At 44.2% G+C, this 26,878-nt stretch overlaps 1 protein-coding gene across 6 annotated transcripts in view; it reads left to right on the forward strand.

The window, feature by feature from the left end:
• The window catches only part of ITGA9 (integrin subunit alpha 9), a 375,338-nt gene that overhangs the window by 298,001 nt on the left and 50,459 nt on the right, over positions 1 to 26,878 (forward strand). For 3 of the 6 annotated variants that reach the window (XM_035278480.3, XM_035278482.3, XM_035278483.3), the window contains one exon: positions 265 to 372. In XM_035278480.3, the coding sequence (XP_035134371.3) occupies positions 265 to 372 (108 nt within the window). Of the gene's footprint in view, positions 1 to 264; positions 373 to 11,106; positions 12,025 to 26,878 lie in introns of those variants that run through there. The other 3 variants (XM_035278481.3, XM_078354637.1, XM_054247151.2) reach the window with 2 other exon arrangements.

A 26,878-nucleotide genomic window follows, 5' to 3' on the forward strand; every position in this document is an offset into this window, starting at 1 on the left:
AATTTTTAGTAAGAAGACAAAAAAATGCTGAAAGGGAACATGATAATTTCAAAGTTTGGGATTTTTAAATGCATGTTAGAAGTCTTTCTGTTTTGTTGACATTTCCCATCGTTCAGTAGTTCACTTCCAGTCATGACCTTCTAGTTCCAAGCCTTAGAGTTTCTGTATAGGATTTCCAAGAATTTTAGAATATATATTGCATGACAGGAAATGGAGGTCTGCTATTTTCCACTGAGACTTGCTGTGTGTGTTCCGCACCCACAGATCTACAACACTGGCCCGAGCACCCTTCCAGGGTCATCCGTCAGCATCTCTTTCCCTAATCGACTGTCGTCTGATGGTGCAGAGATGTTTCATGTCCAGGAAATGGTGGTGAGTTCTCCATTTGTTTTCATTATTGCTTTCAGCTTTGCGCCAGCCCATTCAAATGTATTCCACCCCACCGTGACACCGACCATGAGGGCTCAGAAAATTTAACTCATTCTACCCTTCGGAGACATAATATGGAGAGGCCAGGGGACCTGTGATACCTGAGCTTCTGCACTAAGACCATTTGGCTGATGCCATGAGAAGACCTCTGTGGGGATGGGGAAGGATTGATTACGTCCCAGCTCCTGGGATAGACTCGCTGGCTCTGGGAACCCCAGCAGCTGTCTGCAGTTATGTGTGTCTGAATGCATTCTGCACAGGGAAAGTGCCTGCCGTCCATGTTGAGAGGTTTGTGAAAGCCAAAGGGATGGTTTCTCCATATGTAGCTTGAAAATCAAGGCAGCAAAGCCCAAAGCAGGTGACACATCTGAGCCCAGAGTTGAAGAGGGCCCATCCCACAGGGTGGAGGTTCAGAAAACATTGGCAGTGGCGATGAGAGTTTCTGGCATTGCTGCCTTCTGGGTCGTGTGGGCTGAAAACCAGAGCCATGTGAGTGTTGCCTATAAAACAGGTTCTCCTCCTGAGATGCCGGCTCAGCTGTTAGCATCCCTCATGATGTGCCGTTCATGTTCCATGGCATGGTCTTGGCTGTGGGCTGTGCTGACCCAGCAGAAGAAAGCCCCCAGTGTTCTGTACCTATGGCGTGCTGTGGTCGGAACTTAGCATGAGGTGCACAAACCACACAGGCTCTAGGCTACCCTCTTAAATATTATCAACAGCAGCGACCGCGCCACCTCTTCCCAGCAGCTATGAGTGCTCCCTTCCTAGCGCATGCTTTCTGAGCTGTTCACATGAACATCTGCAGTGTGAGAGACATTTTTTTTCCTATGAGCAAAATCGTCTATTGACCAAAACAGACATTTAAGTCACTTAGATTCTGAAAGTACCCCAAACCAAGGACACTCCTTTTCCTCTTTACTGATCATTGAGGCCAGGAAAAGCCACTGGAAGGGACTTTGGCTTGCACTTACAAATAGCTGGCTTGCATGGAAGGCATTAGCAGTTTCCTGAGAATCTGGAGAACGGCCTGGCTATCTGTCTGGCTTAGTGGACCCTCAGACACTCAAGGGGTGTGAGCTGGCTGCACTCATTCTTTGGCCTCTGAGAAACAAATCCTTTGGATTTTCTGAACTGTATTTAGAATTTTCTTGAAGTCTGTAACAGAATTCCCTAGGACGGCCAAGTCTCCATCTGGATAGCCCAGCCTGCGGTCGAAGCTGTGGGCAACTTCATGGTATGGAAAAGTGAATTCACTGGCAAATCTCACTAAGCAAGTAGGAAAGCTCTCTGTGTTCTTATAAGCAGTCACCACTGAGCCCAGAATGACGACGAGAGTAGGAACATAAAAGTGAGTGAAGACGCAGGAGTCCCCAGGTGCTTGTTTCAGAGGCCCGCAGCTGGCACACCCTCCGCCTTAAAGCCCTCAGCCAGGGCCTCCTGTGGCTCAGCCCCACTCCTTGCTCAGCAGGGCCTGAGAATGCTCATTCCGTCGGGTGTGACTCAGAGCTCATATCGGTCTCCACTTTGGCCTTCTGGGACTTTGAATGGAGCAGGGCTTCCGTTCTGGGGACTTGGGTGGCTTGGTGCAAGTGAAATTCAGTCCTATGAGGAGAAACCAGCACTCATTCTCTGTACTGCACTGGGAGGTGACCCTTTGGCCTGGTGGCATTCTCTCCTCACCCCCACTCTCAGCTACCACCATTCCCCAGCCTCCAAAAGGCTACTGAGCAGCTGGGCACCAGCTGGACATGTTAAGCCAACCGAAGCTAGAAACAGATTATAGGCATGGAGGGAAGGCTCATCTGTCATTCCTCTCCACACCCTCGGGACCCTCAAATTGTTTCTCTCTCTTTAACGGTGCCTTGGTGTCTGTATTGCCTGTGATCACTATCCATAGAGCATGCTGGGGGTGAGCTTACTGGCCCTGTGGGCCCTGGGCTGTCGCCCCACCTATCGGCCTGTGTCTGACAGTTTTCTAACTGTTGGCTCAGTTCATTTAGAAGTCTCTGGGGCTGCCTCTGCGGTCCCTGGGCAGGACCAACCTACCTCTAGCTTTCACCAAAGAGTCTTTTGTGTTTGCCAAAGGATTTCTTGAGGTCCAGCTGTCTGTAAGTGGAGAGTTCCTGGCTTATATAGGGGAGCATTTTATGGGGAGCCTAATGAAGTGTAACCACTCCAAACTCCCATGGGCTCGTGATCTTTCCTTGTAGCAAATATCTCTGAGTCCCTCTGCTGTGCTTGTATTTAACTTAGAAACAACCATAGGGGGTGACCTGAGGAGAGAATATCGATTTCCACTGCTTCCCACTCACTGGGGTTGTGTGGACCCGGCGCTGACTTCCCACAGCACAGTAAAAAGTGAAACAGGTCACTGTGGACCTCGGTGTTGGTCCATCAGGAAGCCAGTTTGGAATGACCAGAAAAATAATAGGGGGGAAGAATGACAGGCCTCTCTAGTCTATCTAAAATAGCATCATTACCAAATATAATAAGTCATTCTTGACTTGTTCTGCACACACCGGCTCAGCAAGCACCTATTACATGCCAGGCTCCAAGAAGAGGAGTAAGTCCCACATCTGGCACAGAACGCACCGTCTTGCAGGACACATATATAAAATGCCATCGTAATACCATCTAATAAATGCGATCACGGAGGCATGCCCAGGCCCAAGGATGCTACAGAGGTTCAGTGCTTCTCAAAGGAAGCTCTCCAAGTCAGGACTTAGAGGATGTGGAGTTCACAAGAGAACAGGTGAAGAAGAGAACATTCCAGATAGAGGAACAGTCACCACGTGTGAGTGTGTGCGTGTGTGATGAGCATCTGCTGTGTTGGGAGCTACAGCTGGTTTTCCATTCTGTTTGCCTGGCTCTTATACAAATAGACAAGAATAAGTGTCCCACATGCGTTTTGCAGGATGTAAAGCAGATAGATATTTTGGCAGAATGACAGAACTAAACCACAGTCATTTCCTCTGACAGCAGGTAAATTAATCATTTATCTGGGGTACATCGTGTGTGTGCTGTAGACCTGGACCTTCCTATCTGCTGACTTAGGCATGGAGAAGGCCAGGCTCCCTGTTTGCTACTGGAGTCTGTCTAACTACACGTCATGGACATTGTCAGCAAACCACCCTTGGTCTGCTGCAATGAGCAGTAGCTGTTGACCTCCCTGGCTTACTCTGTGCCTTCTATTGGACAGTTATTCTACAGAACTCACCTGATTTCCAGGAATGAAATAGAGTGAGCCAGGCAGCTTGTGAGAGGCAGGCTGTGGCCACTTGCTCCTTAGAGATTTCTGTTTGAAGTAAAGATATATCTTCTTCTCAGGTTTTTTTTGTTTGTTTGAGACGGAGTCTCACTCTGTCGCCAGGCTGGAGTGCAGTGGCACAGTCTTGGCTCACTGCGGCCTCCGCCTCCCGGGTTTGAGTGATTCTCCTGCCTCAGTTTCCCGAGTAGCTGGGACTACAGGTGCGCATCACCATGCCCAGTTAAGTTTTTATATTTTTAGTAGAGACAGGGTTTCACCATGTTGGCCAGGATGGTCTCAATCTCTTGACCTCATGATCCGCCCACTTCAGCCTCCCAAAGTGCTGGGATTACAGGCATGAGCCAGCGCGCCCGGCCTTCTTAGTTTTTCAGAACTGACCTGAAAAATTGAACTGCTTCACTTTATTACCATTCTTCTGCAGAGATGAGCCATGCAGCATAGCCGCTGAGCACAGGTCTAAGATTGCACCAAGGTGACACATCCGTCACAAGCTTCACAGCCCATGAAGGGAAGAGGGTGGTGGTCTGACCATAGTTAAGTTTTACTCACAATGCCTGAAGGTTCAAGGGAAGAGATGGAAGATTTATCTCAGACTGCAAGCTTCACTTGATGGAGCTAAAAACCTGTATCTGCGAGCAGCTTTCTCATACTGGAGCAGAAGGCTTTGGGGTTTGGCTCTTGTTAATATGCAGGAAGGGAAAAAGTCATAAATGATGGCTAACAGAGAGCGAAGGGCTAGAACTTCTATTCCAGGTGAAAGTACTGGGTTTTTTCAAAGAACTCAAGTGTTATTCTAGAAGATATAAAATGATCGTCATACCATTCTTTCCTCCTGCAAAACCAACTGAAAATATTGTCCTCTCTGGCTTGCTCTGTTCTTGCTGTGGGGCAGTGATTCTAAAGAACTGACCTGATTTCCAGGAGGAAAAATTGGGTGGGGATGAATGATAATTTTCTAAGGAGATACGTCAATATCTTTGCCATAGGGTACCATTAGGATATTGATTTCAATATAACATGAACACCAACATCTGTTAGAATGTTCTAAGTTGGTACCGGGACTCAGATTTTAGTAAATTGTAAAATCCTCCCTCGCCATGCATATGCACTAGATGGGGCTGCCTGTGATGTAGGGTGGGTCTCCCACAATGAGTCAGTTGATGTGAGAACTTCAATTACTTTATAATGAGGCTGTTCATATCCCTGTGAAGAAAATGTGCACCTGATATATCACTGACCATAACAGGAGCTTAAAATTACACATAAATGGAGGGGTGAATTGTCTTCCCCAAGGATGAGCTGGAGCTTCTTAAGTTGGGGCCATCAAATCAGTCGATATAATCCAAGGCTAAAGAGTGAAGAAACTACTCCTAAATAACTGACCCCCACCCGCAAAACGAATACCATGTATTTGCTGTCCCAAGGCTTTCGAAGCCTTTTTCATGTGCTGTCACATTTAATCACATGGCGCCTCCATAATGTAAGGTCATTAACCCAAATTGAAGAACCAGGCCTCAAAGATTTGCCCAACCTGACACAGCTGCTGGAAACTAGAGCTGAGTTTGTAACCAGGCCTGACACCAAGTTCAGCTGCTTCCCATTGTGCTGAATTGCACACTGCTCCTGAAAGTGCTGCCCGCTGCCGGATCACCAGAAGTAGGCTCAGTCAAGAGGACAGACAGTTGATGAGCAGACCTCTAAGAATCACCCACCAGAGGAGCGGCATCAGCTCCAGAGTAGAGAGGAAGTAACTGCAATCAACAGAACTGATTCCAGAGGGTGCAGTAACAAGGCCACCAGGAGGCTTCTGAATAAGCAAGACTGATGTCTTCAGAGCAGTGCAGAAAGACGGTGTTTCCATAAAGCAGAATAAACTAGAGATTTGTAATGTAAGCATTTGGTCACTCAAATGAAACCTCAGTATGAGCCTTAGAGTAGAATGAATATAAAAGAATAAAGCAGTGTGTTAGGAACTTAGATTTTTGGAGAATGTATTGCCGAAGAACAAGCCAGTTAAACTTACTATTCCTTTTTTTAAATAGCAATCTGGAATGAAAATATCAGATGATCATAATACAAGAGTTAGAAGTCAAGAGAGATGGAAATGAAAGCTGGTTAAGATTCTGGTCTTGCTTGGGGGACAAGTTTATGCACCAGTTAGCTCAAAGCTTTGGTAAAATAAATGTTTAAATATGTAAAATTTTAAGGGAAACCATAAAAAACACTGTAGGGCATCCAAACCACTAAAGAAGAATAAAACATAATAAAATTCAAAACAATCTGAAAGGAAAGAATTTATGAAGAAAAAAATATATGCGTATAATAAGATGGAAGTAATAAACCTAAATATTTCAATAATCAAAATAATAATGAATGGATTAAATGCCCTACTGAAAAACACTCTCAGGCTGGAATTTTAAAAATCCAAGCACCGAATAACTGGTAAGAAATACACGTTTAAAGTTACTCAGAGAGGATCGATTCAAGATGGCTGACCACTAACAGCTCAGGATTGTAGCTCCCAGTGAAAGCCCAGAGAACGAGACGACGCCACACTTTTAGACGAATTTTCGTCACTCACTGATCAGCCGATTCCCAGTGGAGGAGCCCCACAGGTCGCCAGCGCGACTCTTGTGGCCGCCGCAGCAGTTTTGCCAGCGTCTCAGCACAGCAGCTCTTCATGCAGAGCCAACGGGACTGCTTCCCCTACTGACCGGAGTTTGGAGCTCCAGGAAGTCAGAGCCGCTTGTTGCGGACTCAAGAGGGAAGCCAGACCAGAGATTCCCGGGCAGAAGAGCACCATCAGTCTTATCGCTGCTATTTAGGCTGCCACAGTGGGTTGCTCGGATCCCAGCACTGGGAATCAATAAGTCGGACATCGACTCAGAAACCTAATTAGAAAGGCAGTTCATCTACAATGAAGGGGAAAAAACAGCCTAAGAAGGCCGAGTATACTCAAAATCAGAACCCATCAGCAACGGAACAAGCCCTGATGGAAAAGGACTCATCAGCAACCAAACAAGCCCTGATGGAAAAGGACTCATCAGTAACGGAACAAGCCCTGATGGAAAAGGACTGTGTTCCATTATCTGAAGTAGGCTTTAAAAGGTGGATGATAAGAAACTTCTGGGAGTTAAAGGAACTTGTTCTAACCCAATGTAAAGAAACTAAGAACTTGGAAAAAAGGTTCGATGAAATGTTGAAAAGAATAGACAATATAGAGAGGAATACAAATGAACTTATGGAGTTGAAAAATACAACACGAGAACTTAGTGAAATATGTACAAGCTTAAACAGCCGAATGGATCAAGCAGAAGAAAGGATATCAGAGGTCGAAGACCAACTTAATGAAACAAAACGACAAGACAAGAATAGAGAAAAAAGGATAAAAAGGAATGAGCAAAGTCTCCAAGCAATATGGGACTATGTGAAAAGACCTAATATACGCTTGATTGGTGTACCTGAATGTGATGGAGAGAATGAATTCAAGCTGGAAAATACTCTCCAGGACATTATCCAGGAAAATTTTCCTAATTTAGCAAAGCAGGACACTATTCAACCCCAGGCAATACAGAGAACACCACAAAGATATTCCTCAAGAAGACCAACCCCAAGGCACATAATCGTTAGATTCACCAAGATCGAATCGAAGGAGAAAATATTAAGGGCAGCCAGAGAGAAAGATCAAGTTACCCATAAAGGGAAGCCTATTAGGCTTACAGCAGATCTCTCAACGGAAACCCTACAAGCTAGAAGAGAGTGGGGACCAATATTCAATATACTTAATCAACAGAACTTTCAGCCCAGAATTTCATATCCTGCCAATTTAAGCTTTACATTTGAAGGAAAAATAAAATCTTTTAGGAACAAGCAAGTACTCAGAGATTTTATTACCACCAGGCCTGCTTTACAAGAACTTCTAAAAGAAGCATTATACACAGAAAGGAACAACCAGTATGACCCTCTCTAAAAATACACCAAAAAGTAAAGAGCATTAACATAAAGAAGAATTTTTATCAACAAAAGGACAAAATAGCCAGTTAATATCAAACGGCAGCAACCCTAAATTTAAATCGACCAAATCTCCCAATCAAAAGATACAGACAAAATCTAACGGTATATCCAAAGATATACATAGACTCAAAATAAAGGGTTGGAAAAAAAAAAACGTACCAACCAAATGGAGAGCAAAAATAAATAAATAAAAAGCAGGAGTTGCAATTTTCACATTTGACAAAATAGATTTCAAAGCTACAAGGATACAAGGGTAAAAGGATTAATGTAATAATAAGAGATCTTAACACCCAGATACATAAGACCCAAAATGAGATTTAGATTAAACGAGACAGAAAATTGATAACGATATCTGGGACTGGAACTAAGATCCAGAACAAATAAACTCAATAGAGGTCTCCATTTTAAACACACAAAATATACATTATCCACAAAATCTAACGATATATCTAAAGATATACAAAGACTCAAGGGGATGGAAAAAAACTCACCAACCAAATGGAGAGCAAAAATAAATAAATAAAAAGCAGGAGTTGCAATTCTCACACTTAATAAAATAGATTTCAAAGCTACAAGGATGCAAGGGTAAAAGGATTAATGCAACAATAAGAGATCTTAACACCCAGATACATAAGACACATAATGAGATTTAGATTCAACGAGACAACAAATTGATAACGATATACAGGACTTGAACTCAGAGCCAGAACAAATAAACACAATAGAGGTCTCCATTTTAAACACATAAAATATGCATTAACACTTTAAACACTCAAAATATTGATCGGCCATTATTGAAACCCATTTTAGGAATGAAGTAATATTCCTTTTTCCCTCTTTTTCTTTTTTTCCCCTTATTTTTCTCTTCTTCCCTCAAAAAAAAAAAAAAAAAATCAGTAAATCCAGGAGCTGGTTTTTTGAAAAGGTCAACAAAACAGATAGACTGTAAAAAAAACAAAAAAAAAACTATACTTTAGGCCATAAGGAATTGGCTGGGTTTTTTTTAAAAAATAAATAAATAAATAAATAAATTAAATAAAGTTACTCAGAATATAAGGCATTTTAAAAAGAAGCAAATGTTAACCCAAGGAAATCAAGTACAGTAATATTAAGAGCAAATAAAGTATATTTAAAACCCAAACCCCTCAAACATTAAACAGGGCAAAAGACAATATATTTCAGAGTGTTAAAGATTTAGCCCACTAGGAATTTGTAACATACATTTTATGTAACATAGAAACAAAAAGAGAAATTGACACATTCACAGTCATTGCAAGAAAATTTAATGCTTTTCTCTCAAAAATTATCACACAAGTAGGAGTGAAATAATGAGTATTTGAATAATGCAACTCACAGTTGTGATCACTTATATAGAGACCAAGACAGAACGAGTCAGAATGTCCGAGTTTCATTAGTGCTCTGTGGTTTACCTGCTATGGTAACTTTGAGGAAGTTACCTAAACTCCCCAATCTTATTTCCTCATCTGTAAAATGGGCTAATAGGAGTACCTATTTCACAGGGTAAGGACTGAAAAAAGAATTTATGTGGAGTAATTAACAGAGATCCTAACATAAATAAGGGAATGTGCATTCTTTTCAAATGTGAACATTTACAAATTACATAAACAGCACAAAAAAAAGTATCAATAGAATTTTAAAAGTCAAAATAATAGAAGCCACAGTCTCTGACCACAGTGCAGTAAATTTGGAAGCTAAAAGCAAAAGGTGAGGTGAGCAACCAGCGAAAGCAAATCCACCCGGGAAGTCTTAAACACGTTTAAATGAGCTTTCTAGATAAAAAAGAAATCAAAGTTGAAGGAACGAACAAATTAGAAGTGAAAGACGGTGAGCGGTTGTTCACATCAAAACCAGTGGGATTTAGACAAAACCAGCACGGAGGAAATGCCACTACTGACATGTGAAAAGCAGGGAAGAATGAAAATAAGTGAACTAAATTGGCGACATAAAAGCTAGACAAGGGACAAGAAAGTAAACCCAACTCTAATAAAGTAAAATGAAGGCCGGGCGCGGTGGCTCAAGCCTGTAATCCCAGCACTTTGGGAGGCTGAGGTGGGTGGATCACGAGGTCGAGAGATCGAGACCATCCTGGTCAACACGGTGAAACCCCGTCTCTACTAAAATACAAAAAATTAGCTGGGCGTGGTGGCGCGTGCCTGTAATCCCAGCTACTCAGGAAACTGAGGCAGGAGAATTGCCTGAACCCAGGAGGCGGAGGTTGCGGTGAGCCGAGATCGCACCATTGCACTCTGGCCTGGGTAACGAGCGAAACTCCGTCTCAAAAAAAAAAAAAAGTAAAATGAAGGTATATTAAAGACAAAGCATACCAGGACATGGAAAAAATAGTGATAACAAAAGTATTCCACATTAGCAAAAATCAAAGGCTGTTTTTTTTGTCCAAAAAAAAAAATAGACAAACCTAGAGCAAGCTTCATGATACCAAAAAGCACTAGAAGTACTTTTTATAAAACAAAAACCATACTTTATGGAGATGTAAAAATTACAGTATCTTTTGAGCTGGGCATGCCAACTGTAATCCCAGCACTTTGGGAGGCTAAGGAAAGAAGAGCCTTGAGCCCAGGAGTTCAAGACCAGCCTAGACAAGGAAGTAAGACCCCATCTCCACAGAAAATGAAAAACAAATTAGCCAGGCCTGGGGCACATGCCTGTGGTTCCAGCTACTTGGGAGGCTGAGGTGGGAGATCCGGTCAAGGCTGCTGTGAGCCATGTTCACACCACTGTACTCCAGCCTGGTTGATAGACCCTGGCTCAAAAAAAAAAATCTTTCCACGATTTTATTCATACAAAGATATAAAATCTTAATAAAATATGCATGAGGTTAAAAAAAGTCCAACTAGACTGATTATCTTGGAAAAAAAAATGTAAAATTAGGCAAAGATCTATACCTTAAAAAAATCACAGACCCGGATAGCTATATAGGCAGGTTCTAGTAAGCTTTCAAGAAATGTGTAATTCCTATGTTATATAAGCTGTTCAAGAGAGTGGAAAAGATAAGCAACTCATTCTAGAAAACTAATAAAATCCTAGTACAGAAACCAGAAATGGAGAGTGGGCACACTCACAGATATAGAAAGCACTAAGCAAAACTCACTTTGAAGACAGATACCAAAGTTTTGAATAAATTGCAAATTGATTCTTATTAGAAGAATAATATATTCTTCTGTATTCTTCCTGGACATAATCCAAGAATGGTAAGTTGGTTCTCCCTGAGGAAACTGATTAATATAATCATTATATATTATTATTAATATTAAAAGGATTAAATGAAAAATAACCAAATGATGATCTTGATAAGGGCTTTTCAAAAGTTAAAAATTAAATTCAACATTTATTTATGGTTTTTATTACATTTCCAGTAAGGAAGGCATAGAAGGAGGCTTCCTCAGCTTGACAAAGCCCCTTGGCCAGAAACCTAGAGGAAACTTGGACCGAAGTGAGGAACGAGCACGAGTCCCCTGCTCATTAGTTGCATTGGAATCATAACCTTTCTTCAGAAAAAAGAAAGTATCCCTATTGTGAAAATTGTTACTGTCTCCCCCCCCACCCCGCCCCTGCCGCGCCCCCCAAAAAAGGTAATCAACTGATTGGCTCTGAGGACTTGTGAATACAGGAGGTAAGAGATGAAGCTGACTGTAAGCTCCCTGATCTTCACACACACACCCACCAGCTGAGGGGGAAATGCTTCCGAGATCCAGATGGTTACATGTAGCTTCTGACCAGTCATTGGCTGATCACTGAGCTGTTACAAAACCAGGCTTAAAAATGAAAACAAGCGAGAGAGAGATACATAGGCAACATATAGTTTGCCAGCGGAAACATGAGAGGCTGCACACTCCAGGGAAAACAGACTCCAAAGAATTCATCCAGACCAGTCACTAAACAAACAAAACCAAAATAGTAACAACTACCCCCCAGTGGGAGGGGTAAGAATCCAGCATTGCTACAATATATTATCTAAAATGTCCAATCTAAACTCTCTCTCTCTCTCTCTCTCTCTCTCTCTCTCTCTCTCTCTCTCTCTCTCTCTGCATATATCATGTATATATCTCATGTTCCATACAGGAACAAAAAAAAGTAGTTAATAAAAATTGTCTCTGAAGAACCCAGATGTAGGACTTAACAGAGACTTGAAAGCGGCTATTATAAATGTTTAAAGAACTAAAATCAGGTTCAAATAATTAAGGTATGACAACAGTGATTCATCAAGTAGAGAATATCCGTAATATCAATGAATGAATTAAAATAGGTGGAAATTAAATAAATGAAAAATAAAATAGATGGAAATTATAAAAAGAAGAAAGAGGGAATTTTGGAATTGAAAGTAAAACACAGTGCCGGGTGCGACGGCTCATGCCTATAATCCCAGCACTTTGGGAGGCCTGAGGTCAGGAGGCGGAGACCAGCCTGACCAACATGGTGAAACCCTGTCTCTACAAGAAATACAAAAATTAGCTGGGAGTGGTGGCGGGCACCTCAAATTCCAGCTACCCAGGAGGCTGAGGCAGGAGAATCCCTTCAACCTGGGAGACTGAGGTTGCAGTGAGCTGAGATACACCACGGCACTCCAGCCTGGATGACAGAGCAAGACTCTGTCATAAAAAATAAAAGTAAGTAAAACAGCTGACTGGGTGCAGTGGCTCATGCCTGTAATGCCAGCACTTTGGGAGGCCGAGGCAGATGGATCACCTGAGGTCAGGAGTTCAAGACCAGCCTGGCCACATGGCGAAACCCCATCTCTACAAAAACTACAAATCGTTACCCAGGAGTGGTAATCAGAGCAATGCAAACTTAAAATGAGGTTTTTCTTCTCATTAAACTGGCAAAAATCTAAAAAACTTTTAAGATCCATTGTTGGTTAAGATGAAGAGAAATGAGCACTTTCAAATACTGCTGGTATGAAAGGCAATTTGACAGTAACTGACAAAATTTGCAATATGAATACCGACAATTCCACTTTTAGGAACCTGTCCCAAAAGCTTCACGTAATGTATCCAGGAGAAACTTCTAATTTTGTGATAGGAGGTATATATTCTCATGGTTCTCAGCATAAATGTTGATTTCTCCTGTTTGGTGAAGTAGAACATAACTTTAATAATGCTCCCTTAGGACCCTGAGATAAAGCTGATAGATTCAGACCAAAAAGTAATGAGTTCTTACTAACTTATTACAGATGGGTATAGTGCAGAGGTACTGTGTCAAGTACATTACAAGAACAAAGTCATTCAATCTTCATGATAATTTTGTGAGGAAATCGAGGCAAGGAAGAGTTAGAGGGAAGGCCAAGGTAAATTGGTAAGCGGCTGAGTTAATGTTCACTCTTGACAGTAGGGCTCACTGTGAAATAGGAGTTCAGCAGGATTTGTTTCTCGAGACAGGTCACCGAGACCCTGCTGCTAACGCAGGATGTGGTAGAGTAGCCAGCTGAAGCCAGCCAGAACCAAGATGGCGACACTCATGATAATTCACCAGCACCATGGCAATTTACAGATGCCATGGTAACTCCTTGCCAACTCCTAGAAGTTACTCTATATGATCTAAAAGAGAAAGAGCCTGGGTTCTGTAATTCCCAGCCCCTCTCCTGTAAACCTCACGAATAATCCACCCCTTGTTTAGCATTTAATCAAGAAACAGCCATTAAAATAGCCGAGCAGCAGCCCTTGAAGCTCTGCTACCAATGGGGTGACCACCTTTTATTTCTTCACTTTTTTAAATAAACTTGCGTTCACTTTACTCTCTGGACTTGCTCTTGAATTCTTTCCTTTAAGAAGCCAAAACACGCAGGCCCTCCCAGGCCAAACCCTGATTTGCGGGTTCACCCTGCCACAACTATACAGTATGGGGTCACGGGGAACCGCTGGTCCTTTGAAGCCTCACTGAAAAATCAACTCAGAAAAGGCAGATAATGGGAGAAAAGGCACACAGATTTGTTTAACTTGTATATACAGGAGCCTTCAGGATGCAGACCCCACCCCGCAGTAAGGTACAGGAGCCTTCAGGATGCAGACCCCACCCCACAGTAAGGTACAGGAGCCTTCAGGATGAAGACCCCACCCCGCAGTAAGGAACAGAAGCTTATATATCATCTCGAGGTTATGGAAAGATGCAGGCTCAGAGAATGGCCACAACCAGGTTTTCATGGCAAGACATGTTATGGGGGAGAGAAAGAAAGAGGCGTGGCTAGCAAGGTGGCGGTGTTGTGTAGATGAAGCCTCCCAGGTCTTAACCCCTAGAGAGAATAGATGGCGAATTTTTTTTTCAGACTTGTAAAGGTGTCAGACTCAATCTATCCTAGATCTCGGAAAGGCCTAGAAAGAGAAGGCCTGGCTGCGTTCATGGAGATTCTCTACAGATGCAAAATTTCGCCACAAGAGACAGCTTTGCAAGTCCACTTCTGTCTGCTGGCCGTGCAGCAGCCATTTCAAACTGTGTCAAAGAAATCTGTTTTGGGGTAAAACATTTTTTACTTCCTTCAGCAGCCACGTGCAGGGACTTGCGCCCTCATTTTGTGTGGGTGCCTAGCTGTCCAGCAGCTTAGCACTACCTGGAAGTTGAGGCGTGGTCGCAGAACGGAGGCCCCACCCAGGGCTGCCGAGTCAGAGCCTTCACTTCAGCAAGATCCCCGGGGATTCCTTTGTCTGTTCATAATTAAGAAGCCTCATACTTAAACTCTGCTCTCCCATTTGCTTATCTGTAATCTGCTGATGACAGTCCTCACCACAAGAGGCTGTGGTGGGGATTTTTTAATCCACGTGTTCATTCTTTCAACAAATACTTTGCATCCAGCATATGCTAAACACCTACTGCAGAGAGGGAAGCAGACAAGAAGTAATTTCCAGGCCTCATGTAGCTTACGTTCTAGTGGGGAAAGACACATAATAAGTAAAGCATATAGTTTGTTACATGATGATAAATGATACGGAGAAAAATTTTAAAAGCAAGAGAATAGAGTTTGGGAAAGGTTACGATTTTAAATGGAGTGGTCAGGGACAGTATCACCGAGACTTTTATTCAGAAGTGGCAGGGACCAAAGCTATCCTACGGGAATTTGCAATGAGATCTTCTTTGCCCATGAAGTCCTTGCCAAGTCTGTCTTGGTCTTTCCTGAGAATTCTCTCCCCCTTGATTTTAGCCCTAATTAATTTCCGACCTTTGAAATGCCAGCCCCCGTACTGCCCTTACATGGGGTTCAGACTGGACATCCAGAAGTCTCCGTGTGTGTTCTCGTTAGCTTTCAGTCCGGGGGGGGTTTCTGCCGCAGTGTGAATCACTTATTTTGCTGGCAACAGCAGTTGACAGTGGCACTCATTTTTAAAGCCTGCACATTTTGTATCAGAAAAGTCCTGGATGTTATGACTTGGCTGTGCTTGGAGGATAATTGCAACAGGAAGTCTCCCCTTTAGCCAGCTTATTGGAGCTGAGGCTTGTGTAACAGTCAGGCCTGGCACTTTAAACAGCCCAGCAAGTAACCTAAACCAAGCTGAATGACGCACATTTTTCTCTCTGCTGGTCTTCCCCATCATGAACACATACTTCTTTTTTCCCCTCCTTCACCCTCAGTTTTTCTATAGAAATTCAAGGGCTGACTGTACCAAGCTAGCTCTCTGGGCGAGAGGTTTCTTCTAACAAGGATTAGAAACCTCTCTCCCGTAGAAGGAGGTGGATTTGGGGGATTATGTGATCCAACCCTCTACCTTCGGACAGAATACAATCAAGATGTCTCCCCGGGACAACAACTGCTTTTCCGGCAAGTTCTCTTTGTTAAGCCATGCTGGCGTTCCTCAAATCCCTTGTTCTGACTGTCTGCAGTTCTCCATGCTCCATCACCCTTTTTTAGCTAAGAAAAGCAATTGCCTCCTTCCCTCTTGTAGAGAAGTTGAGCCACTACCTTGACTTCCCCCTTCTCTTCCAAAAAACGTTGCAATTCCTTTAATTATCTTTCCCATCCTAGGGTGTCCTCTCCACACTCACCATATTCTCCAGATAAAAATTCAAAACTGAGCAAGACCTGTGCCTTTCCATCCAACCCTCCTCATCGAAAACTGTTATTACTCAGGCAGCAAAGACCTGCTTTACCGTCTGAGGCCTTTGGTCCTAGTAATTTCTCTCACCAGCTTCTAGTCCTAATAATTTCTATGTGTTAATGCTCAGAAACACTCCTGAGACTCTCAGTGAAAAAATCACGGGAATCCTAATGGCCAAAACCTCGTGTTACCTCCAACCCTTCTTTCCAGGCCATTTTCTCCTGTAGCCCCTCGCCCCTGACTTGTCTTCCAGCTTCTGTGGACCATGAAGGCTGCCGAAGGGTCTCACTATGCACTTCCCTGGGCCGCCAGCCCTTGCCAATGGCTTCTCCCTCCCTTCTGGCTGTGGAGAGCTCACTCATTCTTCAAGACCCAGTTCATATGTCCTCTCTGTCAAGCCCTCCCAGATGCCTTTGCAGATGGCCTGCCTCAGGCCCTTTGCACCTGCCTCTGCTGAGAACACTGTTGCCTCCAATCTTTGCATAGATGGCTCCTCCTCATTATGCAGGTGTGAGCCCAGAGTTCACCTTCTCAATGAGTCTTCCCTGAACACTTAAATTGCAAAACCCCATTACACTCTGTCCCATTTGTATGTTGTTTTGTTCATAGCACTAATCACTATGTGAAATTACTCTTTCATTGACAGTCTTCTTCCAGGAGATTAAAAATACCATGAGAATAAAGGGCAAGATCCTTATTTTCTGTGTGTCCCCAAATTTGGTGCCCAGACCATAGCCAGTGCTCAGATAAATGAAAGAAATGGCTGCAGCTTCCACTCTGTTCGTGGCACCCTCAGACACACAGTCGCCCCTTCTATCTGCTGGGGACCGTCTCCAGGACATCCTCCCATCTCTACTTGAGATCCCCCAGTAGAAATATATTGACAAATTTCCTTTCACACATGCAGAGGTTGCCTCAATTTCAATGTGAGAATAAGAAGGTGAAATTTTGAACTAAGAGATGGAATCACTTATCAGAAACGAAGGCTTCTCAGAGTAAATGTAAACTCTACGAACTTTGGTCAGTAATGTGAACACATTTCCTCCGCCATGAGCTTCTCCCTCACACACAGACACTGCTGATCTCAGTCATGGCCCCAAAGTTTCTTTTCTTTTGATTTTGCGTTTTCTTCTTTCTGCACATGTATGAATGCAAGCTGAATAGTCAGGTTCCTGAAATGGGTCAGGATTAGGTTTTCCTTAAATCTTTTTCTCAACAGAAGCCAAACACTTGAAAGAAGGGAGATGGCTGATTGAATTCTGGAACAAGAGTTATGTTCCTAGGCTCTTGGTTCATTTGAGCTTGGCTAGAGGGAAATACTGTGTGCTTCTGTGCACAAGTTACACTCAACACACGCCCTCTGGAAGCGGGGGTAAGCTTCAGCTCGGGCTGTCCGTGCACAGTGTGGTTCAGAGGCTGCCCTTTAACCTGTGTGGCCAGAGAGAATAAATCAAGCCAGCAGTGCTGTCTCCCTGCTGACTGAAGGCGCCCGGCCTTATCAGGGAGCCCCAATGTCTTGTGCTTGCAGCTGCTGTGACATGTGGAAGCATTAACGCTTCATTGCCAGCCCGTGGGCTGGTTGAATGCCGACGTGTAGGTGCCTGGTGTTTTCTGGTCTGCTACATGAATAGGCGTTAAAAGTTGGTGATTAGGAGTTTGCTTGCGTTCATTCCTTAAAAGCAACATGATACAGAGCCCTGCCATGGCGGGGGTGATGGGTTGTTACCAAAGTTGGTAACAGGAAGTCTTACTGAGGATAAACAGAGCTCATCCGCCACTGCCGAGAAACACATGGTTCTCATTTAACCTGCCAAGGACTAATGGTGTATGCTTCGGAAGCACAAAAACAGGAAATCACTTTTCTGACACACGCCCCAAGTTTCTTCAGACCAAAAGGAACGCCTGAACGTTGTTAGACGCTGAGAAGTAATGATCTCCCCAGCTGTCACTGAGCCAATCTCACTTACTTCTCTTTAATCTAAATTTATGACCTAAAGCGTATTTCAGGCCTCCCATGAAGTCCTTGAAACTTGAGACTTAATGAATGACACCGAGGTTTCACTTTTCACTGCTCTGGTGTGTGTACGCTCAGAAAAGTAGTGGAAGAGGTTAGACACGTGGTGATGCAGGAATCATGGCATCCAGAAAATGAGCGTCATTTGCCGTTTGATAAAAGGGAGCTAATAAAGCAATAGATGCAGGAAATGCAGAGACAGCGCAGTGAATCAAGAGGTGTGCTGCCCTAGCTTTTAACAGAAGATGGGTCTGAGCTTCATTCTTTACCTTAAGATGGGTCCAAGAGCTACAACTGATATTTAAACAAGTAGATACAATTCCAAGGACCATATTGTGTCTCATATGGGGGCTACTGACTCACTTATTACCCAAATCCACAGACCATTCTGCTTCCAAAATATTATCTGTGGAAGGAAAATATTTTTGGTATGCATATCAAGTGCTCAGATAACATATTTATGTATTGCTTTTTCACGAAAGAGAATCTGACTGCATCTGGAAATTCTTTTGTGTCACTGCCTCTCTGAGACTACTTCCCATCTGTATCGCTTTAACTCCAATAAAAGGCCATCCCCATGCCTGGGAAATGAGCTTCGTCTGGGGAACATGTCTTTCTCTGATTACATGTAAATTAATTAAAGGCCATCCCATTTTACAGGGCAGCCTGGTGGTGGCGGTCTGCACTCTTGACTTTCCAGCATGTTGGCCTGTCACACGCAAAGGAAGAGGGGGGAAGGGAGGATGCAGGGGCATTGTTTCAGCCAAACCCTAAAGCAGATGGAAGTGAAGTCCACTGAATTTTATCATGAGAAGGGAAATCGTTCATGAAATAATGGCAGCCTCACAGAGAAGTCAGAATTGTGCAATGGAGTACACGCTCCCTTTCCTCTGAAACATTGGTCTGGAGGCTTTGCCCCTTTATTTTCTGTTTCAGGTTTGGTCTCAGTAACACCCTGACCTTTTCAGACCCCATACCACTTTTGCAGGGATGACTGCCTTAAAGAGATGGGGAAAGGGTTAGAAAAACATGTATTTTATTTAGAAGACAGTTTTCAGTTAGAAAAAGAGAAGACATCTAGCGTTAAAGTGACGATCTTTTCCTTTCTGTGATTAAATGATACTGGGTCATCCTTTTACTTCCTGCTCCTCCTGCTCCATCCCCAGCTCTGCAGGTTTGGAGTGGGCTGTCACCTGATTTTGTTTACCCGTTTCAATTTAAAGACAGAACTCTTTATTTGAACACTGAAGCTAGCAGGGACTGTCCAGAGCTAGAGCTTCATATTAGCCTAGCTCATGTTGTCATCGTCAGACGGTTTTTCTACTTTGGATTGTTTTCTATTTGTATAAATACCTTGGAACCACTAGCTACACTGAGGGGTAGATATCAGAAAATCCGAACTTGCTGCGCTTATGAACACGGGGTCTCTTTTCACAAAGCAAAAGAATCCATCACTCTTGAGAAGGATGTACCAAAGGATGTCATTGAAAACTCCTCATTACCTTCAAATGGGGCGATGCACACACACGAGAAACAGGAAGTTAGCCAGGTTCATGTTTAGGAGAATCTATGATCATTATTGCTGTTTCTCTGACCTTACGTTAAATAGCGTCATTGCAATTGAAAAATGAGAACAGATGAACAGAGCCTGTGAGCATCCATCCTTTGTCGGCTATGCTGAGTCAGCGTTATTACAGGTTTTTCAAATGAATGGTGATACGTAAAAGTATTTGTCTTAGGATTCATTAACATTATCTTTTAGTCTTCGGTCCATATGAAGAAACACTCAGTAGTAAATCATAGCAACACGATTTCACATGAGATATAATTTGAAGGGTTCCTTAAGGCTGTGAAGTAACCATTAATCATGGTTTGCATTTTTCTGGATGAATATTATTTGTCTTTCTAGAATTAGACACCTTAGGTCAGTCTAATCAAGCAGCTGGTATCATTTGTCGGTTATTGTGTGAGTCCTAGCTTTATTTCAAACCCTGCGGTCCTAGAATTAATGTCAGCACAGCCATCGTGATATGCGTCCAGCCTCCTGGGCTGGAATAGGGGCTTACTGTCTTTTGAGGCCTTGGTCCTCGGAGTAAGCAATGGGTGATTGAATTAGCAAAGAAGGCATTCAAAACATTCTCTGGGTTTTCAAGCTCAAGGAACCTGTGACTTCAGAGAAGCAGGCGATAAGTCAGGGTGCAGGGCATGTTTACCCCGTTGCCATCAGCTGTGATTGGTATAATATGATCCGGAAAAGTGGCCCAGGGATGTAACAGAAAACATGAAGTCAGTGATTGACACGGAAACATGAGTTAACAGGAAACACGTGTTACTCAAACGTGTCCAAGCCAATCAACAAACATAGCTTTTACATCATAGCTTTGAGGTTTTTTTTACCCGAAAACCACACTGGGGATGACTCCAGCTGTGGCTCATAGGGCGCTCTATTGTCATTTGGTTTGTGCCTCTGCTAATTTAATCTTCAATTTCCCTTTTATTGGCGATGCATGCACTCAAGGGGCATCAAGCCAGGGACACTTTGGTGACCCTCCCTATCCTTGGAGCCCCAGCCAGCTGATGGGGCGGGTACTGGTAGAATGGTGAACTGGTAGAAGCATCTGTGCTTCCACCTGTTAAAAATATACTAACAGACCGGGTGACATGGCTCACACCACTCATCCCAGCACTTTGGGAGGCCAAGGCAGGCAGATGATCTGAGGTCAGGAGTTTGAGACCAGCCTCACCAACATGGAGAAAACTGTCTCTATGAGAAATACACAATTAGCCGGGCACAGTGGCACACGCTTGTCATCCCAGCTGCTCAGGAGGCTGAGGCAGGAAAATGGCTTGAACTCTGGAGGTGGAGGTTGCAGTGAGCCGAGATCATGCCATTGCACTCCAGCCTGGGCAACGAGAGCAAAACTCTGTCTCAAAAACAAAACAAAACAAAAAAATTAATAATATCGCATATTGAATGAAACTACAACTTGTTTCTTTAATTTTGAGAGAGATTAATCCACATGATCTAAATCATACATTCTCATACATTCTCCTGCTTCAAAGCTTTCCCTGGTTCCTATAACCTTCTGGGTAACTATCCCCACCAAGCCACGTGTAAGACTTGCCACACACCCTCCTCCGTGTCCAGGCCCATCTCTCCTACCTCAGTCTGGCCCCCACTACCCAGCATTCCTCCAGTGCTTCACCTGCATTGAACTCCTCTGCTCTCTAGACTCAAGTCTCAAGTTGGCCCCTCCACACTTTAGCACATGCTGTTCTCTTCCTGGAATTCCCTTCTCCCTTTACTCTTGAGTTTTCTTTACCCTTTGAAGTCCACCTGCAATGCCACCTCCTCTAAGTCAGATCATGAGAGAGGCTGACTTCCTGGTGGAGGGAGAAATTCGTAGGTGGGATTTGTAATCTCATTAGGAGCCGTGCTCGGAGAGACTGCAAACAGGTAAACAGTGAGGTGGCGGTCAGTGTGTGTTTGGCTCTAGTATGTGGAATAGCAACTATGCAACCTGCTGCAGGGAAGACGGAGTGGGGCAGAGCATCCTGGCGGGGACTTTGGAGATGTGCTTCTCATACATGACAGGTTACCTAACCTCTCTGGGCCTCAGTTTTGTCATCTGTAAAAAGGGGTGGAAATTAAGGAGACCAGAAGTTAGAGCTTACGTGTCACATCCCTGATAAATATCTCTGTGTTGCTGTTCTAGCTGGTTCACTCTAAAAAGTGTCCCAGTTTAGACAATACATTATATGGTCTACTGATAGTTGTGCCCTCCACACATGGGTGCCGTGAGGATTCAGCGTGTGCCATTCTCTTAGAACAGGACCCAATGTTAGTATTATTTCCATCGATATCTGAACTCAGTATAGAGACAGGACGATAAGCAATTTCCCAGGGTGATGTGCTTGGAGCATGACACTTAGGAAAAAGGTCAGAGGACTTTTCTGCCTCTTCAGTGTTTGGACCCAGGCCCAGGGACTGTGTTCCGCTGCTCTGTTCTGGGGCCCTGTGGGAGGGAACCTGTGTCCTCTCTCTTGCTCTAGGTCGACAGACAGCTTGTAGAGGTGCCTGACTGAGCTCCGTCTCCTGAGCCTACAACATGGAAATGCCCTGTTTCCTCCCAGCCCTTTATCAGACCACCTCAGCCTGCAGAATAAAAGCTCTAGGCTTCCCTTCTCCGTCTGGGATCAGATGAAGCTAAGGGTCTGCTCTCTTTCTCAGTGTCTCACCTATGGAATCAGCCCCAACCCACACTTCCAACCCAGTACTTCATGAAGCAACATCTTGCCAGATCCCCTAAAGTGAACAGGGGACACTTCCTCTTCTCACAGGCCTGGCACCGTGGTGACTTCTGACCATGATGGCTCCCTTGATCGAGCCTGACCCAGACTCTGCCACCAGGTGATATTCACTCCACAGCCAGGGCGCCTGACAGTTTCCCCAGTCACCACCGTCTCATGGCTTCAGTTTATACAGTGTCCTCTTCGGGGTCAGGGGGAGGACAGATGCCAATAGAAAACCCTCAGTACCTGCCTTAGTAGAATGCAGCCATGTCACTGGGTCCAGCATTCTCCTGTCCTTGTTTGGGTGCCTGGTGAAGTCCTTTTGTTCAAATTCTGATAGCCAGGGACCTCTGCCAGCTCCCAGAGGCCCTGGGAGATAAGCAGCCATGTCATGAGAAGAATTTGGACTCTGATAGCCTGGGGAATAAATGAGGAGTGAGTGGGCAGAGAAGAGCAAGGGGGTGATGGCCACAGAGTCCTTGGCTAGCCAAAGAAGTGACATTGTTGGTCATTGGCCGGGGGTGCTTGGGTGGTCTGCAACACATGAAAAAAGCACCACATTCCCTGGACTCTGAGCAAAGAGGGAGGTTAAAACCGAGTTGTGGGGGATGGATAGTAATTGCTCATCTGTGTGATAAGATAAGGTAGCCCCCTGCTGTAATGAAAATGCACAGCTAGTTCATGAAGTGAGGAATTAGCAACTGGGGACAACCCGAGTGACTGCCTATAGCAACATTCTCACGTATAGATGAGGAAACCGAGGCCCCGGAGACCTAAACCGACACTGCTGTTAGCCGGCGGTGCTTGGGCTGAAGCCAAGACTATCGAGTAATCATCAAGAGCGCCTGTACCACAGAACTGCTTCACTGGGGCCAGACACGACCTTGGACAAGTTGCTAAACTCGGGGACCTCTGTTTCCTTATCTGTCAGCTGAGGCCACAAGGACTGCGTGATCTCGCAGCTGCCTTCCAGAAACAACATTGCAGAATGCCCCGTTCCCCGTTCCAGCCCAAGTGCCTCTCTTCAGTCTGCAGGCACTTTTATCTCCCATGGTCTAGGCAGGGGGCATTTTTTTTGCCACAGTGGCAGAAATGGCTCATGCTGGAGAATGCTGCGATCTCCAGGCTATTGGTTTCTTCTGACCACAGTAAGAAGAGGAAAGGAAGCTTTCCCTCCACCTCACTCCTGCCCCAGCCTCATCCTCAGCTTCCACCTAAGAGACAGTGCTGGGAACTGGTGACAAGCAGATGTCTGGAGCTGTGTGACGTCTGTCCCAGCCCAGCTCTGTGGCCCTGCTACCTGGGGGACCTCTGGTGGTCATGGGGCCTCCTGTTGCCTCTCAGTTTCTCCATCTGTAAAATGGGGACAGTAGGCCAGGTGCAGTGGTTCACACCTGTAATCCCAACACTTTGGGAGGTTGAGGCAGGTGGATCATTTGAGGTCAGGAGTTCGAGACCAGCCTGAATGAACAATATGGTGAAACCTCATCTCTACTAAAAATAAAAATAAAAAAAAAATAGCCGGGTGTGTTGACATGTGCTTGTAGTCCCAGCGACTTGGGAGGCTGAGACAGGAGAATTACTTGAACCCAGGAGTCAGAGGTTGCAGTGAGCTGAGATCACACCACTACACTACAGCCTGGGCAACAGAGCGAGAATTTGTCTCAAAAAAGGTTGGGGGGCAGACAGTAATAGCACCTGGCTCAGGGGATTGCAGTGAGGACTGAACGTTAATGTGTGGAAGGCACTGAGAGCCTGGCCTGTAGAAAGGGCCACGCGAGTCTTAGGTGCTGTTGCTGTGGCTGTCGCATCGGTACCCATTCAATACTCGTAGAGGAGCCCCCCTTGATGACCGTGGCTAGGTACTGAGTTCCTGAGTGTAGCTGAGGGCTGAGGGCACATCTGCAATAGGATTAGCTGATCTGAATCGGACTCATGCAGCACTAGGCAACCTTCAATCTCCTTTTGAAAGGGGACCACCCCGAACCTTCCAGAAAAACGTTGCTTTTCCCGATTGAAATGATTCCCATGTAACCGCAGTCGGGAGCACAACTGGCCAAGATTTTCATTCACCACAGACTCAGTCCTCATTTCCGTCTTCCAGATCCCACCAGGGCAGATTAGGTGTCACATTGCATCACATCACGCCGTCCCATTACCCTGTTCACAGGCCACCCCAGAAACTCCCCACGGGAGACAGAAGCTAAGTTCTGAACTGTGACTCTGCCTCTTGGGGTTGACACTGAGACTTAGGCTGTTTCTCGCCCGCTTGCCCTGCCTTTCCCAGATTCCTGCCCCTCTCTGCTGGCATCTGGTCTCATGGCCAGATGACAGCGCCAGCTCTTTATACCTGAAACACATCATCAAGGCTAGCTGGGCTGGGGCTCTGCTCCCAAACTTCCTCTCCCTGCCTAGAAACCCGAAGCCCTGATGTGCAGAGCAAGGAGGAACTCTGCTCCCACGCCTGATTTTAATGAGGGACGGATGCATCCTGCAGGGCTCAGAGGTTCTGTTTCTCTAAATCCAGACCAAACGTGTTTGGGTGGCCTGGCCTTATAATCTCAGCAGAAGAATGTGCGTGCCACAGGCTGCAGAAAACAGTTTCCAGCGGTCTGTCAGCAGATGCCCACTCCAGAAGACAGGGGACGTGGAGACCCACATGCTTCTAAGTGAGAAAATGAGTGGGTATTGAGAATCCAACTACACACATTTGGATTCTCAAACGCCTTGTAAACGTAAATGTTTTCCATCCACAATGTACTATATATGCCTAAATATAGGGCAAGCCCCAAATAGCGTATCCCCCATTTCCGTAATTAGGTAAATTTAACCCTCTTTTTCTTGCCAACTTAATAGGAATCAGAAGTATGGTTTGCCTTCGAGGTGGGGGGAGTGGGCAGTGGGCAATGACTGGCAAGGGACTGGTGGGAACTGTCCGGAGCGATGGACGTGTTCTGTACATTCATGGGGGTGGTAGTTATGGGTGATATCATTCATCAAACTGCACCCCTGCCATGCATTTTAATGAAAGTAAATTTACCTCAATAAAAAAAGTTAAATGAATGAAATATTCAACTGTTTACTTATAATGTTTAACCTAATCATGTGGTTGAATGCTTAAAATATTAGAATGATATATTAATCTATAGTACTCTTTCATTCTTATATTTCACAAAATAATTTTATCCAAATGTACATCTTCTGAGATTGATGGATGTCATTTATTTCTTTTTTTTTTTGAGACCGAGTCTCTCTGTGTCACCCAGGCTGGAGTGGAGTCTTGGCTTACTGCAGCTCCACCTTCTGGGTTCAAGTGATTCTCCTGCCTCAGCCTCCCAAGAAGCTGGGATCACAGGTACCACATCCGGCTAGTTTTTGTATTTTTAGTAAAGAGGGGGTTTCACCATGTTGGCCAGGCTGGTCTCGAACTCCCGACCTCAGGTGATCTGCCCATCTCCGCCTCCCAAGTGCTGGGATCATAGGCATGAGCCACTGCATCCCGCCGATGGATGTCGTTTCTTATCCACAGTTTTAGCCAGTAGTTCACCAGAACATATCATCTTCAGTTTGTGTAATTTCTTTGAAATGCAGAACTTCTTGAATCCGTGTTTGGTGCTGAAATGTGATTGCCACACACAGATGCCCACTTGCCCCGCACTGGAGCAGTTGTTTTTCTCATTTGTCTCGCAAGTGAATATTCATGCTGCTCACATAAGCAACTTACAGATTGCTTTCTAAAATGGGCTTTCAAATATGTATCGCAGCTTTCAGCCACGGCACCCAAGGAATAATCACCAAATCTTCATTAAAGCTCATTGCCGCCTCCTCGCTATTTCCCTCTAGTGACCTCTAAAATCATCCAGACCCAATGTTGATTGAGATCATTTCAGGCTAGCTAGTGTGTTTTCCCCAAATGTGGTGGTTCAGATAAAGTAATTGAGGCTGGATGCAGTGGCTTATGCCTGCAATTCCATTGCTTTGGAAGTCCAAGGCAGGCAGATTGCTTGAGCTCAGAAGTTTGAGACCAGCCTGGGTAATATGGTGAAATCACATCTCTACCAAAAAAAAAAGAAGAAGAAAAGAAACCAGCAAAACACAAAACAAAAAACTAGCTGCGTGTGGTGGCATGTGCCTATAGTCCCAACTACTCAGGAGATTGATAAAGGAGGATCACCTGAGCCCAGGAGGTTGAAGCTGCCATGAACTATGATTGAACCTCTATACTCCAGCCTGGGAGACCCAGACCCTGTCTCCAAAAAAAAAAACAAAAGTAATTTCTAAATTATTAGAGACTTTTAAAGGACAGGAAGTCCCAAACGGTGAGAAACTTTTATAGGCAGCATCCTCTTTTCTAATAGTTTAACTTGAGGAAATAAACCTTCACCTTATTTTCAGACATATATTGTAAACCTGGAATATATTCAGATCAAAGATGAAATAGAGATTAATTAAGCCAATTTTGATCATCTTGTTTTATCATTCATTATTATTAGATTAGCATTATTAGCTTGTTTGTTTCTTTTTGTAGCAAAAACTGACAAAATCTAATTAAACTTAGAGCTTCTACACAGCAAAAGAAACTATCAACAGAGAAAACAGACAACCTACAGAATGGGAGAAAATATTTGCAAACTATGCATCTGACAAATGTTTAATATCCAGCATCTATAAGGAACTTAAATTTGCAAGAATAAAACAACTCCATTAAATGAAGGGCAAAGGATGTGAACAGACACTTAAAGAAGACATACGTGCAGACAACAAGCATGTGGGGAAAAAAAGCTCAGTATCACTGATCAT

Source organism: Callithrix jacchus, chromosome 17 (assembly GCF_049354715.1).
Source record: "Callithrix jacchus isolate 240 chromosome 17, calJac240_pri, whole genome shotgun sequence".
Taxonomy (NCBI): domain Eukaryota; kingdom Metazoa; phylum Chordata; class Mammalia; order Primates; family Cebidae; genus Callithrix; species Callithrix jacchus.